At 43.5% G+C, this 16,102-nt stretch overlaps 1 protein-coding gene across 4 annotated transcripts in view; it reads right to left on the reverse strand.

Annotated features, from left to right (window-relative positions):
- Positions 1–140: 140 nt before the first annotated feature.
- The window catches only part of FANCM (FA complementation group M), a 73,079-nt gene continuing 57,117 nt past the window's right edge, over positions 141–16,102 (reverse strand). Inside the window, exons 14-23 of one of the 4 annotated variants that reach the window (XM_068416730.1) lie at positions 13,454–14,486; positions 10,226–10,305; positions 10,048–10,116; positions 9,377–9,514; positions 6,694–6,850; positions 5,883–5,989; positions 4,463–5,029; positions 3,242–3,626; positions 1,606–1,897; positions 141–637 (exon numbers count right to left, since the gene is read on the reverse strand). In XM_068416730.1, the coding sequence (XP_068272831.1) occupies positions 490–637; positions 1,606–1,897; positions 3,242–3,626; positions 4,463–5,029; positions 5,883–5,989; positions 6,694–6,850; positions 9,377–9,514; positions 10,048–10,116; positions 10,226–10,305; positions 13,454–14,486 (2,976 nt within the window). In that variant the 3' untranslated portion in view covers positions 141–489. Of the gene's footprint in view, positions 638–1,605; positions 1,898–3,241; positions 3,627–4,462; positions 5,030–5,882; positions 5,990–6,693; positions 6,851–9,376; positions 9,515–10,047; positions 10,117–10,225; positions 10,306–12,508; positions 14,487–16,102 lie in introns of those variants that run through there. The other 3 variants (XM_068416729.1, XM_068416731.1, XM_068416732.1) reach the window with 3 other exon arrangements.

Here is a 16,102-nt window from a genome sequence, read left to right on the forward strand (position 1 = left end):
GCCCTGAGGCCATCCCTCTCTCCTTCAAACCCAGTACACTTTTCAGAAGAATAAGGAACATTTGGCAATCCCCTTTTTTTTCTAGGAACCCTGGGCACCCATCTTGCAGTAGATGGCAAGGAACTGCAGGAAGGCTCCTCCCAAGCTGTGCTTTGCCAACACACTTCAGCCACTATTCTCACAGTTAAAGGAGTTTTACAACGCTCCTACCCAGCAACCAAAGATCGTCCCCAGCCCTGCAGAGCCACTCGCCTCGCTCTGCTTGCTCAGCCCTCTGCCTGGGCAGCAGCAGAGGCACCTCTCTGCGTGACACGGGCAGGTGTGGCCCTGCTGGGGACAGGTTGGGTGACACACCGAGGGGGGAGCATGCCAAAAGCCCCTGCTGCTTCTCTAAGGATTTATTTACATATTTTTACAGTGAAGCAAAACTCAGTAAAGTGCAGTCAAAAGCAAACAGCCTGGGGGCCCAGACCCCAAGTTTCACTCCCCTCAGCTCGTGGCCGCTGTGGTGCTTCTCCCCTTCGTGCAGAGGCTCTCGGGCAGCATCTGCACGTCAAACCCATAGTGGAGGTAGCGGTAGATCTCCTCTGCCTTCTGTGGGCTCACCTGGGCGCCGGCAGCGATGTCCAGCGGGGAGCTGTAAGAGACCACAGCAGGAGGGACGTTACCACCAGCTCTTTGGAGTGCAGTGGGTGATACTGGGGCAAAAGGGGAAACTGACAGAGGGTGAGAAGTGTCCAGTGTGAAGAGAGTGGCAGGAACACGATGAACAGTCGCCTCTCGGGGGTTTCTGAGGGCTGTGAGCACGCCAGACCAAGCCTAAGAGAGCTGCAGCAAGACCAGGGAATGCCATGAAAGGGAAAAGGAAAAGGTAGGGCAGTAGGAGGGTGGTGGAAGCAAAGCCCATGTCATTGCCCTGGTCTGCTCAGCTTGGAGAGACCGAGAGATGTATAGAGCAGGGCTGGACTGGGGCAGAGACAAGAAAGCTCCTGGGGAGCTCTGCAGTAACAGCAAGGATCTCACTACTCGCCCCTCACTACAGGAAACACCTTGAGTGCTGGAGCGAGTCCAGAGAAGGGCAACGGGGCTGTGAAGGGTCTGGAGCACAAGTGTGATGGGAGCGGCTGAGGGACCTGGGGGGTTTACCCTGGAGAAAAGGAGGCTGAGGGGAGACCTTCTCGCTCTCTACAACTGCCTGAAAGGAGGGTGTAGCGAGGGGGGGTCGGTCTCTTCTCCCAACTAACAAGCAATGGGACAAGAGGAAACAGCCCCAAGTTGTGCCAGTGGAGGTTTAGATTGGAGATCAGGGACAATTTCTTCCCCAAAAGGGTTGTCAAGCATTGGCACAGGCTGCCCAGGGCAGTGGTGGAGTCCCCATCCCTGGGGGGATTTAAAAGCCGTGTAGATGTGGTGCTGAGGGACATGGTTAGTGGTGGGCTTGGCAGTGCTGGGTTAACGGTTGGGCTTGATGATCTTAAAGGTCCTTTCCAACCAAAATGATTCTGTGATCTCTGAGCAACTACCCCAGCAGAAGGTCTCAGATGAGACAGAGGAGCAAAAGGAAGCTCAGCCCTCAAAGCACTTGCCGTGTATCTTTGCTGTTACCTGTTGGCCAACTTCTTCACGGAGTCAAAGTAGTGGCACATGTTGAGAGCAGCCAGGTAGCTGAGGTTAGGAATGCTCAGGTAGAAGTTGAGCATTGCCCGTTTGTGACCCTCCACCTCTGTTGGCACACGAATGGCGGCGTTTTTCCTTTGCTCCACCAAAGCCAGGTCTTTCAGCAAACCAGCAGTTTCCTCTTGGCAAGAGCTAAAAAGAATTCGGATCCCAGCCTGGACCAAGGCTGCGAGCACACCGTCGTAGTACTGCGTCCTCTGGAAAAATCGTGACGTTTCTCCTGCAGAGGGAAAATAAACACAGCAAACTCAGTGCGATTCAAGTGCTGAATTACTGTGAAAAATCTAATATGAGTCACTGGCAAAGCAGAACAGCTCAGAGATCCTTCAGAATTCACACACAAAAACAAGATGAGGGAAAACATCTCATGGAAAGGAGGCAGAAGGGCACATGGGAGCAGGATTTACTCAGTTATTTGAGAGGCAGAGTTTAGGAATTAACACTGAAAATGCAAATTAAATGAACAACACCTTCAGCAGCAGGTAAAAAGGCAGCTCAAATGCTGAGAAGTGACATCTTCAGTGACCAATTCTATCATTGCTCCATATCTGAACCATCAACAAATTAGATTTATGTCACAAAACCAAAGCTGCATCCACAACAATTTGATTTCAATAGTGGGGTTTTATGTCCCAAACATTTGTAATTTAATTGGAGCTGTGAGCTCTAGTTCCAGCTTCTGTGAAGCAGGAGCAAGCAAGACCTCTCAGTTATTTTCTAGATGGCCCTGAGAATAGACAGCCTTAGGAAAATCACTTCATTGCTAATTTGGATCTTAGGATTAAAACAAATGGCTTGTCCAAACTATATAAATTAAAGAAATAGTCTTGAATTTCCCACAAATGTTTAATCAAGTCAGGAGGCGTCTTTGAGACTCCTCTGTTCTGTGCTTGGTGACAAGGCAGCAGCTCAAACCCAGCCTTCCCAGAGTAACTCTTTGTAGGAGTGATCTTTTTGTCTCCTTCTAAAAACTGATTTCCCTCAGCTGATTAACTTTACTTGCTCCTCCAGCACCCATGACCTGGCATCTCTACAACTTGGAGGTATCTTAACAGTGTGGGGTGGTGTGCTCAGGCCGGCTGCCACGAGGGCTGTCCTGCCCAGTGTGACAGCCAGACTCGTTACCTTATGGCTAGGAGAAAATATTTTTCTTGAGTCCACGAGTATTTTAGTGCTGAGCGTAGATAAGATCGTGCTTGTTCCTTTACTGTACTGTTCTCACCTTCTTTATTGAAATCTGTCTTGAAGTTGGGGTTTTTTTGCACATATTAATGTGGTCAGTTAATAATGTGTGAGCTAATAATGACTGACGCAGGGCAAAGCGAGTTAAGTAATGTATACTTGGGGATCCAGGTGTGTATCTCTGCCTATATTAAATGGCCCTCAAAAGCAAAACAAGTTTCAACTGATGACCTTATTAATGTAATTAATACTCCTACAGAGACTGAATACAGGTTTTCAATCGACTTTCTGCCCCGTATTATACACAAAGCCAGTGTGGCCAGTGCAAGCCTTCAGCAGAGACCACGGTGCCCCCACGCTGCCCCTGCCCAGGAACACCCACCTGGTTTGACCCTGTCCTTTTCCACAATCACACATACTCTCTCAAACGTGCTCTGCAGGCGCTGGAGCCGCTGCGTGACTTTACTCCTGTTGCCAGAGCTCAGCAGTTCTGACAGGAATTTCCTCTCCACCGCCATGCGGTTGCTCACGATGTAATCGCCGCTGCCGAGCGAGCAAACCTGCACCTTCACCCCGTGAGCTGCCTTCAGGGAAGAAATCACCTCGGCTCCAGAGCAGATCTCACGGCTGTCTGCCAGAATACAGAGGGCAGGTTTCCTCTCCAGAGGGTCACGTGGAAATGGAGCTGTAGCTGAAGAGGGGTTTGTGGAAGCAGAACAAGGCGGAACTGAAGTGCTCCTAGAGGTGTTCTTCAAAGAACTTTCCAGCTGTAAATGTTGAAAATCACAGAGTATTTCTGAGGTCACAGAAGCATAAGGCCAAAGCAAAACATGCCAGTAAAAAATAGTTTTCAAATACTGATGCTTAACAGATACACTTTGTTCCATGAAAAATCCAATTAATAACATCTTTAAAAAAACAAGTATTTTTTGATATTGCAAAACATTAACACTCTAAGATTAACACAGTCTCCCAAATTAGTTGATCTAATTATTTAGCAGCTTGAATGACAAAAGCATGCAGCCTGCACTAACGAGTTCTACAAGAACTGAATACTGGAAATGACAGAAGTCAGGCAGAAAAGTTTAAGAGATCAATGTTTAAGGCCAGGTTGGATGGGGCTGGGAGCAACCCGGTCTGGTGGAAGGTGTCCCTGCCTGTGGCAGGGGGGTTGGAACTAGAAGGGCTTTAAGGTCTCTTCCAACCCAAACCAGTCTGTGATTCGATCAGGAATCCAACCTCAGGCGATGAAGAACCTTAATTTAGGACAGTGAACAAGTATTTTATAACTAGATCCCTGTTCCTCCATGGCTGTCAGACTCAGGGTAGCATCTAATCCGCAGTTTTTATTTATTGACTCTAAGATACTCTCCCAGTTATCCTGCAAGTACAAAAGCTTCCTGTGCTGAGGGAAAGGGGGAGGATGTAAAGCAGTACGAGCAGAACAGACCTGCTCCCTTCCCACCAGAAGTACATGCACTCTTGCTGGGGTATTGCTGACAGCCCCCAAACCAACAGTGCAATCAGACAGGCTCCCCCCGCGTGGGATTCTTTAGCAAAACGTGAGGTGAGAGGAAGGTCCCTGTTTTGAACTGACACCAACCTCAGTGGGAGCCTGGAGATCCTTTTTCCCCACATCAGAACTAGTGGCAGCCGGTGGAGAGCGCGTGCTCCTGACCTGATGCTCTGGGTGAAAATCCAGCATTTCAGACACTGCAGCTTTCAAGCCAAGCAGCATCTCGCTCCTATTCTCCACGGACTGATGAGCAGTGATTTCCCCAGCAGTTTTGTTGTGCTGCACAGAGGAAACTGCAGGCAATGACGTGGGTAACTTAGCGTTTTCCTGTGCTGCCCAGAAACAGTCTGTTTTCACGGGCTTCTCATGGCTGACACTTGTTTCTTCCCCGCTGGAATCGCTGAGAACAATAATTCGGGATGGTTTCTTCTTTTGCATTGGGACAGAGCAATTCTCTTCCATCCTGGCCTGCTTTAATTTCTTTCTGCAGCGGGTGAGGTATCGTTTTCTTCCACTAGTAAAACTCTCGTTATTTAGGAGATCAAAATTAACGCACACTTCCTCCTCACTAGATTCACTTTTTTTGCAAGTTTCCTCTTCCTCCTCTCCAACACAGAAACTGTCTTCTGCATAAGCCTGGTCTTGCTCAGGAATCTGTGGGGGGGAAAAAAACAACCCCAGTCAGTTTTGAAACACTGTAATGATTTTGCTGCTTTCCATAACTGCACTTTGCTTATCCATTCCACACCTTGTGCTAGGGGCACAGGGAACTCGCAGCACACGCACACGGCTGGCTGGCAGGAGCACTTCACGAGGCCTTTGCAATGTGTAACATGAAATGGAAGCTCAAGCTTTGCATTTTCAGCAACACTCTGCCTCAGCTGAAACAGCAAAACTGACATCCTGAGCTGAGGCTGCTTGGAAATCCAGTCCCATGCCTTCTTATCTGCTTGAAATAATCAGTGAGCACAACTTGTATTTTTGTGTGTTAACAAAAAAAACTGATTTATCCTTTTCAGCAAATATAGTTCTCTGTTTTCTTGTGCTGAAGGAATACAGGACACACACAAAAATAATGGGGAGGGGAGATAAGGAACCATCCCCCAAGTATCTGTTTTTCCAATTCTGTTTTTTCCAGTTTCCCTTGGAAAATGAAGTAGCTAAAAAATACTGTACAAGTGGTTTATGTCATGTGCTGTACAAAGACTGGCATCTGAGGACCACGTAAAGGGTCAGTCTCTGGTGGCACCAGGGACACTAGGCAGCAGGAGGCCCCCTGCCAGAGAGTGCTGAGGGGCAGCACTCAGAACAGAGGGTGTATGCTTCTATCAAAGCATATGTATTTGCACACTTTAACTTAAAATCAAAATGAAGTCAAAAGTCTTTTGTTTGAACTAATTATTTATCAACAATAGGCTGCAAACGACACTTCAATGTAGGATTAGGACCTAAATACAGTCCTGTGTAATCAGAACGTCACAAGGGCAGCTGTCATTCCTTATCATACCTGTGAGAAAATGTCCACGTTGTCGAACTCACGATGAACCATTTTGTATCTATTGCCAAGAGCTGGACTACGCACAGATTTCAGGTAAACTCCTTTCATCTCACGGTCTGAATTAAAACAAGAAGATAAAAGAGAATACAGTATTAATAAGGATATCATTTTTAATTCATTATTGTTTTATCATGTTTTCCATATTAAGAAATTCCTTTATAGTCTCCCAAAATTCTGTATTTCACAAAAACAGTTCAAAGTTCTCCAGACACCTCTGAAAATCCCAAAGCAAAGACTAGGGCTACCCAGCTTGCCATCATGAAAGCTGCCGTGTCCAAAGCTTTCTCAGCAGGCCGAGCTCTGGATGCCCAGAGCAGGGAGAAGGGCCATGCTAACCACAGCAAACCCAAATCACTTGGGTTTCCATGTTCCAAGTCTCTCCCAAAACAGATTCAACCACTGATTTCAGAGACTGTAGGAGAAAGGGGTGGGTTTACTGCAGCCCACACAGGATCTTACAGGGAACAACTCACCATTTCAGTGGACGACAGAAATCCTCAGCAAGATCTGGGAATCTCAAATGGCAATAAGATGATTCCATCATGCAAATATCCCAGGGAAAGACAAGGTTCACAAGCACAGGGGTAAGTAAACCATGTCGGCCAAAAAACCAGCACTACCTTCCCAGCTCTGTCAGTGGCAACACTGGAATTTTCTCTTTAACATTCATATTGTTATTTCATATCATATTTTAGGTCTCTCTGTAACAGAAGACCTGAAAGATTCAGAAATTAAAGCATAAACAACTCTCCTCATTCACCATTTAACACTTGTGTGACCTCCTCGTCATCGTTCAGGAACTGAGCAAGTGAAGAGTCCAGCTCGTTCTCTGCGCCATCACTCTCATCAGATGAAACACCATCTGCATCTTGCTGGGAGAGCTCAGCTTCCTCATCTAAAAACTGCCTTGCTGCTTTCTAAAAAAGAAAAAAATCCAAACAGAATTTTAATTAGAAGCTGGCTCCCAATTAACTAATGTTACGTGTGAGACCTCTGATTAATCAGTTCATGACTTCAGGACATCAGGTGCTTAGATGATCACAGATATCAGGCTTCTGGCTTTGAAAAGCGAATCCACCACAGGGAAAGGTGACGTAAAGAACACAAAGTCCAGTGAAATACATGACAGTGCACCAATGTCTGTCCCACCAGCACAGAGGGGTGAGGCTGGAGTTCATTCCAAAGGGAACCACAGTGTGTAGCACTGTCTGCACCTAGACTAGTTAATAGCACAGGCAGAGTTTACTAGCACCTTGTAGCTAAGCTACTCAAAAATACTAGGTTGTTTCATAACTAATAAATCTAGTTTTACTGATTTTATTTGCTTTCAGGAATCTGTTTTGATTTAGAAGTGCTGGATTACTCTGAACCCAAGTCCACCAGAAACTTCAGATACAGACTTCACGCTGCTTTGCCCTTTTCTATTTAGGATTTAAGATTGCTTTGTGAATTCATCAGACAGTGCGACTCATTACTGAGAAAATGCTTGGCATTCAGGGAGGATGAGGCACTTCACACGTGAGCTGCAGTCCAGGGGACATGATACAAACCTTGGTACTAAGTTCCATCAAAACCAGACAACAAAACATTCACAAGAACATACATGGAAACAAAGTAAACCAATTCAGAAAGATGTTTTGTCAGAGATACTTTATATTAAGCTTTTTATCTTAAATTTCAGCTATAAAGTACTAAAGTAAAACACGAAAAAAAAAAAACCAAACAAAAAAACCATTATTTATCCCAATTACTCCAAAAGAATGATTAGTTTGCCTTCAAAATCCTTTGAATAAAAAGCACAAAGCTGTAAATTTTAGTTTAGTACACGGAAGACTAAGGCATCTTGTGCTACAATAAGTGTCATCTCTGATTTTCAAATTTTCCTAAGTCTTGTAACTATTTGCTTACACCAATTAGTAAGCTTGAATGACAGGCATTATTAATAGTTCCTTTTCTAGAACAGTTTTGATTATTCTGAAACACATTGGAGGTCACTTGTTCACAGGAAAGAACTCTCAAGGCTATTGCTAATTAGTCTTAATCCTTCTCACTTGTGAAGGACTATGGAGGGGACAAACCCCCCAGTGTGAAAAGCACCGTGCCACCAGAAACGAACAGTGAGAGTCTGGTCACACTTGGGAAACAATAACTTACCAGGTTCTTAAATTATTTATTGACTCTTTGAATTCAGTGCTGGTGGCTATTTGGTCACCTTGGACTTCTCACACTCTCTGTTGAGCAGCAGACTGCTGCTGTCTTAAGATGTTCAAAGTTGAAACTATTCAGTAGGTGGTAAATTCATATAATCAAATTTCCTAATAGTGTAAGTTCTGGACAAGCACCTGAGCTTCCTGAGTCTGGCTAATCTTTGACTATCTTCTACTTGTAATGGAAATGGTTATTTTGCTTCAGAACATTATCACGCAGGGCTCTGCAGGTCCCTCTGGAAGTCCAGCAGTGGATGTGAGGGTTAAGGTTATTATCCAGTGTTTCAAGATTTCATCTCAAATGTTTGCAACAAACTTGTGTGAAATAGTTGTGAGCCTCAACCCTCCTAAATAATGTCTTAAAAACAAACAGCTGCCCAACTGCAGGCCTACCATAATGCAGTTGTACCATGTGATCCTACAAAAGGCAATTAGGCAAATGCTCCATTTTTTTAGGCCATAAAATACACACCAGCTCTGGAATGAGTGACTCAGTGACACAGTAAATTTTTGCCTTAGGCGTGTGAAACCACTGCTCAACATGTCTGGTATTTTCATGGTTTTTTTAAATGTAAATATAGATAAATTAGAAAATATTTTCAGTTCATTCTTGCAGTTTGAACAGAGTAGCATCTCATTAAGTCTCTTTCTGTCTCTTTTGTTTGTTTTTGTTTGGTAGCAGGTGCTGCTCATGTTCAAAGAAGCATTACAGAATCAACCAGGTTGGAAGAGCCCTCTGGGATCATCGAGTCCAACCATTGCCCTGACACCACCATGGCAACTAGACCAGGGCACTAAGTGCCATGTCCAGGCTTTTCTTAAACCCCTCCAGAGATGGGGACTCCACCACCTCCCTGGGCAGCCCCTTCCAATGGCTAATGACCCTTGCTGAGAAGAAATGCTTCCTAATGGCCAACCTGAACCTCCCCTGGCCAAGCTTGAGGCTGTGTCCTCTTGTCCTAGCGCTGGTTGCCTGGGAGAAGAGGCCGACTCCCACTGCGCTACAACCTCCCTTCAGGTAGTTGTAGACTGCACTAAGGTCACCTCGGAGCCTCCTCTTCTCCAGGCTAAACACCCCCATTCTTCTGAACTAGGTTTTGCAAGGTTGCAAATGTGCACTTAGGTACATACACACACACATGACAAAGCACAGCCGTTATCTACGTTGCAACTTCAGTGCAAACTGCTCCAAATATGACCTTCAATGTATTGAGAGAGACACGTAACGTCACGTACCTTGTATGTAAAATTGCTCTTGACCTTTTGCCGTTTCGCACTTCTTGGGTGTTTTTTGTTATAGGCTGCAGAGCTGCTCTTCGTGGTCCTGCTTGAGTTCTTGTGAAAATCCATGCTGTCATCACTGGACACGTCTGACTAGAGGAACATTTCACAAACACTTCAATAAATAAGACTAAAGCAAGCCATGCTTTCATTACACAGTCATGCTTCAACATCGTTTTTTTTTAAGCAACACCTGATTTTTTGTGATTGATTTGCTGTAGCAAAATACTGCAGTAATGCCAATCATCTTAGTAAATAGAAAAGGAACAGAAAAATGTGTTATTTGGATGAAAAATCAGGTCAAATGTGACATGAACTCTTTTTTTTGATTCAAAAGTTCGTGGAAGAAAGGTTATTTTACTGCCTTTCACAGAGGGAGAGGCTCAGCTCTCCCATCTATAACAATAATGCATTGCCAAACCAACTCCAGTGTCATCCTTGGAGACCTTGGGCAAGAATTGAAGGAAGGAAAGCAATTACATCCTAATATCCCTTAGGACAGATGGCATAAAATATTTTTAATAAGAACACCTGCCTACTGACTGGAGAAAGAGTAAATGTTTAAGTCTACACTCCATAAATGAGTTGGCATTATTTTCTCCTGTCTCACCAAAGCACTCACTAACCGTGTTAAGGGGGTGTCGACGTTTTCTGATGGCACGAATGGGCGATTCAAAATCACTGTCGTTCATAACCTGTAAAAACAGAAATAATTGCAAAGAGGATTTATGGTTTGGGGTTTGACTTCCTCATCATTTTGCTTCTCTTGTTTGTTTCCCCCCCACACCCCCCTCTAAGACTCACATCAGGGGACTCCAAAACATTCTTTTTTTTCTTATTTTTTCTCTGGAAAACGATCTCTTCTTCACTCTCACTGCTGGTTCCTACAGAAATAAACAGTAAACAACATTCACAGGAAAATGCATTGTTCACAATACAATATTGCTATAACTGAGCAATCAAAACCTGTCTCTTATAACTATCTACAAAGGAGATTACTTATTGATCTGTGTGGCAAATATTGTTCTCTTTAGCCTTGTTAATCAAAATAAATAATCTCCAGCTGAGATGTACAATAAATCCTATTTCCCCGGAGAGTCTCTGCATGGAAGTGATTACCCCAGGCAGTACAGACACAGAAAAACAGAGGTGAAAAATGAAACCAAGAGAAGAAGCCCTTAAAAGCTGAATAAGAGTTACACTTCTGGAAGCATTTTGTCATACATATCCCTTTGGGTGCACTGAAACAAAACCAGAACTCACTAAAACCTCCCCTTCCCAATTCCTTTTCAAACAACTGCAGCCTTTTTTGTTTTTACCAAGGACTGCCTTTATGAAACACAAGATGTTCCTCCACATTCTGCATGAGAAAACTCCAGTTCTGACAGAGAGAGCCCAGACTGGTGCAACAGGTATGCTGGATGGAGTGAGAGGACAAGGGGTGATGGTTTTAAACTGAAAGAGGGGAGATTGAGATGAGATCTGAGGAAGAAATTCTTTGCTGTGAGGGTGGTGAGACCCTGGCCCAGGGTGCCCAGAGAAGCTGTGGCTGCCCCCTCCCTGGCAGTGCTCAAGGCCAGGTTGGATGGGGCTGGGAGCAACCTGGGCTGGTGGAAGGTGTCCCTGCTTGTGGCAGGGGGTTGGAACTGGGTGATCTTTAAGGTCCCTTCCAACCCAAACCAGTCTGGGATTCTATGATAATGTCCTTCCTACCCCAAACAGGCTCGACATTAACTGCAGCTACGGCATTCTGGCTTGTTTTTAACTCTGTTTCTTTGGAAGTATGGCAGGATAGGGTGGGATGGAGAATTGGTTCTCACTAAATCACTCAAAGGTTTGGATTTCTTTAAGGAAAAGCACAAAATTCCCAAACTTTCTGCTTCTAAAATAACATATTTAAATACTAATAACTATCATTTCAATAGCACACACTGTCTGGGGAGGTTTTCAAGACCCAACTGGACAAAGCCCTTAACAATCTGATCCAGGTTCAGTATTAATCCTGCAATTCTAAAACAGCAATTTGTTTCCTTTTGTGGTTTTGGTTTTGGGGTGGGTTTTTTTTGTTTGGTTGGTTTGGGCTTGTTTTTTTTTATTATTAAATAGATTACAATTTTTGAATCAAGCAAACTAACATATCAGTTTGAAGGTGTGATGGTTCAAGGCAGCAAGGTGGCATTCAACGATCGATCACCTTCAGAAAAGATCATGACTATCAAACAAACTCAAAGAGAAGGAAAAAAAGATGCTTCAACCACCAAAGGGACTGTTTATGCTTTGTTGCAACGTTTAAGGACAGCAACAAAAACCATTCAGAAAAACTCGACGTGCCCTATGAATCAGACTGAATACTATTAAGCCTGAATTATTTTGAAAGTAATTCAAGGTTATTCAGAGATAAACATGACAAAGGGTGTGAATACAACCTGTAAGTGACCTACGGATGAAGAATGATGGTCATTTATATATTGGCATTATTTCAATAAGAAATATTTTTTATGGTATATTGGTCCTAAAACAGGAAAAGACAGAAGGGGAGAAAGAAGGGAGGAAATAAAAAGAATAAAGCGTACAAACAGTCAATAGGTTTAAAACAATCCAGGTTTGTGCTGAAGTTATAATCAGAAAATTTTAAATCCAAGTCAGTTGTCACGCATCTAAACTGAAAGAAATCCACCAGCAGAGTTTCTATCCCTCAGGAACAAGGATAGGAAAATATGAAGGCATGGATTCAGGGAGTGAAGTGCAACAGATCCAGATGATTATGGATCAGACACTGAGAGGATTAAGAAAGGGCTTTAAAGGCAGCCACAGCTCACACAATTATGTCTCACAGGGTTGCACTGTTAGCACGTGTGAAGAAATACGAGAGGTTTAATTCCAAGTACTTCCTCCAATATGCACGTCTTTCCTCCTGGAAAGTCTCCTCACTGAGACAGCTTCTTAGTATTATAACCATTATTCCCTTTGCCTTTCGTCCTTCCCACCTAAGTCATAAAACCAAATTTAGGATCCAAAAGGTACTGGATTTTACATTCTTTATTTAAACATGAAGGTATTAGCTAACCATACCACTGAAATCCCTACCTTCAGCAGGAAACACACGTGAACTATGAAGGTGGGTGTCTTCCAGCTTTTCAGTTCTTCTTAAAGGGCAACCAAGTGCATCCATGACTGAACTCCCAAAGTTCTGCCTATGTGGGCTTGTAGTTACTTCATCTGTAGGAGGTACCTCTGGAACTTCCTCCCTGGCACTAGAAAAGACATTCGTAGGAATTCTTTTGATAGCTTCAATATTCATCACCCTTCTACTTGTTGGGGTGGAAAGTGCAGAAGCCAAAGCTTCAGGTGATCCACTTCCCCTTCTTCTGTCTCTTGGCTTCAGGAAAGATCCTGCAGTGGTGGCACCCTCAGCCCCTTCTGTACCATTCATGCTCCTACTCTGCAATGGCAATGGGGTGGAAATGTCTCCTCTCTCAAGACTTTTGCAATCCCGTCTTGGCGATGTTTCAAGTCTGGAGATATTCAGTAATTGTTTATCTTCAGAGGATTTAACATCTGCATGAATCCCTGAGGCATCATGTAATTTTCTGGGTTTATCAGTATTTACAGCTTCTTCAAAGATTTCATTCTCACACTCTTCAACGGAAAATCCCAGATCAAAGGTAACAGAAAACAGTTCTTCAGAACAGTCATAAAGATCATCATCACCCAGGAACTGCTCAGTCACACTCGTATCACCTGACATTTCCATGGTTGTGGTTTTACTGCTCACTGGCTGCTCCTTGCAGGTTTTGTTCGTGCCACACACCTCGGAAGGAAACCACGCGGAGCCTCGCTCTGCGACTGCCTTAACACCACTCTCCCCTGGATCTGACCTGACTAAATGCTTATTGCTCACAGAAAAACTTCCCTTATTTGTGTCATAAATGTGTTCATCTTCAAATAAACGTATACTCTTCTTTTCATCAATAATCACATTTTTCTTGTTGATTTCAGTATCTTTTTTGGTTTTTTGAACAAAATACTTACTTGAAGGGTTATTTGTCAGAGTGTGATTTATTGTTGAAGTTTTCTTTTGAATCTCAGTGAATTCTTCATTGTCAAACAGACTATCAAAGCTGTCATGCCAGTGAAGTTCCTCTTTGGCTTTGACAACAGCAGTCTCAGAAGATGATACAGTTTTTGAAAAACAGGTACTTACAGGAGCACCCAATTCACTGGTGACTTGATTTTCAGGATTTTCAAAGAGCAGCAATGAACGATCAGCTTCTGAGGATGCAGAAAAGACTTTGTCCTGCAGTCCCTCTGAATAACTATCAGAAATAACTTTTTGAAAAGGAAATATTGTTTCTTCATTTCTCATCACGTTTTCAAAATCATCAAGTTTATTCGAAGAGGGAGATTGTGCTAAAAGCCTTTTCACACGGGAAAATATTTGTTTTAACCAAGAAGGCTCCTCACACGGTCTCACAAGTGCAAATGAATCCACGTATGATTCAGGAAGATAAAATAAGTCAGAGGACAGAGGTGATTTCTCACCTGTGAAGCTGCTGTAACCCGAATCTGCGTGGTTCGTCCCCAGCGACCTACAAGCTTTATCTACAGTTCTGTCTTCCTTTCTTGCCGCACTTTCATGAATCACAGTACTTTCACTGTTGTCACATAGGTCAATAAATTCATTTAAGTCAAATGTCACCTCTAGTTCCTCATCCTTTTGACTGCTCTGGTCAGTATTTTCAACCAGAGCAAGCCTTCTTGCTGCGTGAGAAGCCGAACTGTTAATATCTGCAGGCAACACAGGCCCTTCCAAATTTAATTCAGAAGTTCTTCTGGGAGTCTTTGTTTTTGTTATCTTAAACGTGGAAAACAATTCACTCCCATTATCATTTGTATCAGGTAAAAACGGTTTCACTTTTGATCTGTGTGCCGTGTCTTTTCTAGAGGAGTGTGCCTTCTGATCAAACGTGGAGCTGGTCATGGAAAGATGACTTCTGTTCCTTGGAACATTAACGTCTTCAATACGTAAGTGAGGCTGAATCTCCAGTTCATAGCCGCCATCTCCCTGGGGACAAACACAGCGTAATATTTACTATAAATACATACAGGCTTACAAGGACCTGTCATAAGGATATTAAAACAAGTGACAAAGGTTTTCACACTCCTAAAGGTTATTAGAAAGCAAAAAAATAACCAAAAGGAAAGTGCTTTGCATTTAAGGTCAGAACTTTCAAACAACAAGTTTGCTGTCAGCTTAACTGCAAGTCCATGCTTGGGTAGTCAAACCAGAACGTTTTAGGAAGACCAAAAGATATCATGTATAAATAAAGCTGGCATTTAACAGAGCACCAACACACAGTATTCCACACCGAGCATCCGTGTCGTGCAGTTAAGGTGTAGTCCTCAGAACACCAACAGCAAGCACCTTCGCTTTGGTAACGAAGTGTGCAAGGTCTTATGTCCTCAGAGAGGCTAACGCTTACAGGCTGTACTTCTGGGAGGGACAGCAAGTTGAGAGAGGTGCTGTGAGCAGGAGAAACCCTTATTCAAGCCCAAGTGAGCCAAGAGTTTTCCGTTTGCTCTGTACTATTGTCTGTAATTTGGCTGTTGCCATTGATGGCACATTAGGAACTTCTCACTTACACACTTTGAGCTTATTTTTTTTTTCACGGACGCTTATTAATCTTCTGCTCCAAAAGGCACTGACCTGGGCAATCAACTCTTAAAAATACACTTGAAAAAAAAAGCACAGTAGACTTTGAGATCACTCCCAGTTAGGCACCCATACAAGGACTGCCTGTATTGAAAAGCTATTTGTTTATTGTCCTTCTCCCTCTTTCCTTTAAATTAAGATTTCAAAATTAGGGTAGGCAATCTCCAAAAGGAACAGTAAGGGTCAAATGAGGCTCTGAAAGCAACGGTTTGAAACACTCCTTCAAAGTTCAAACCTGTTCCACTAATAACAAATAAAAATGAGGATGTAAAATCTAAACAGAAAGTACAACTATTTTTTGGCAGTTCAGTCAGATGAATCCCTAGACTCATTAATCCCTGAAATTAAACAAGGTACCTTTGTAGAATAGTGGGTGATAAAACTGACTTTTACAATAAGAGGTTACTTGCTTCCTATAGAAGTAACATTCCCCAGAAGTCTTAACAGATATAAGTAGGAAAAAAATAAGGTCCTCATAGTCATAACCTCCTGACCCCTCTTCATTGTCCCAGGAGAATATTATTAGAGCAGTTCTACCTCAGCTTGTGCGAGCCATGCTGATATTGACTATTCAAGCTCCAACAACTGTATCTTCGAGTAGCATCCCACCCCTCTCTAGCTCTTCACCTCCTAGACCCTTCACTCCCTACCATATGTACCCAAGCAATGCACAGACTCTTCTCCCATGGGCGTAACCCTTGGCCTTCACTCACAGAGAACATGACTTCTCCTTTCTTCAACACTTGGTCTCTGTGTAATTGAGTTGCTAAGAAAGTTTCCAGAGCTGTTCTAACCAGTGACACTGTGACACCAACATGTTGATAAAACTGGGACCACTGGGACCACTGGAGTGTCTCTTCCAAAGAGGTTGTGAAGAAATTAAACAGTCAGATTAAGCAACCTTTTACTGCTAGACTCCTTAGAGGAGCTAGAGGAGACAACCACGGAAAACAAGGTTTGAAAAATAC

Source organism: Nyctibius grandis, chromosome 20, assembly GCF_013368605.1.
Source record: "Nyctibius grandis isolate bNycGra1 chromosome 20, bNycGra1.pri, whole genome shotgun sequence".
NCBI lineage: Eukaryota > Metazoa > Chordata > Aves > Nyctibiiformes > Nyctibiidae > Nyctibius > Nyctibius grandis.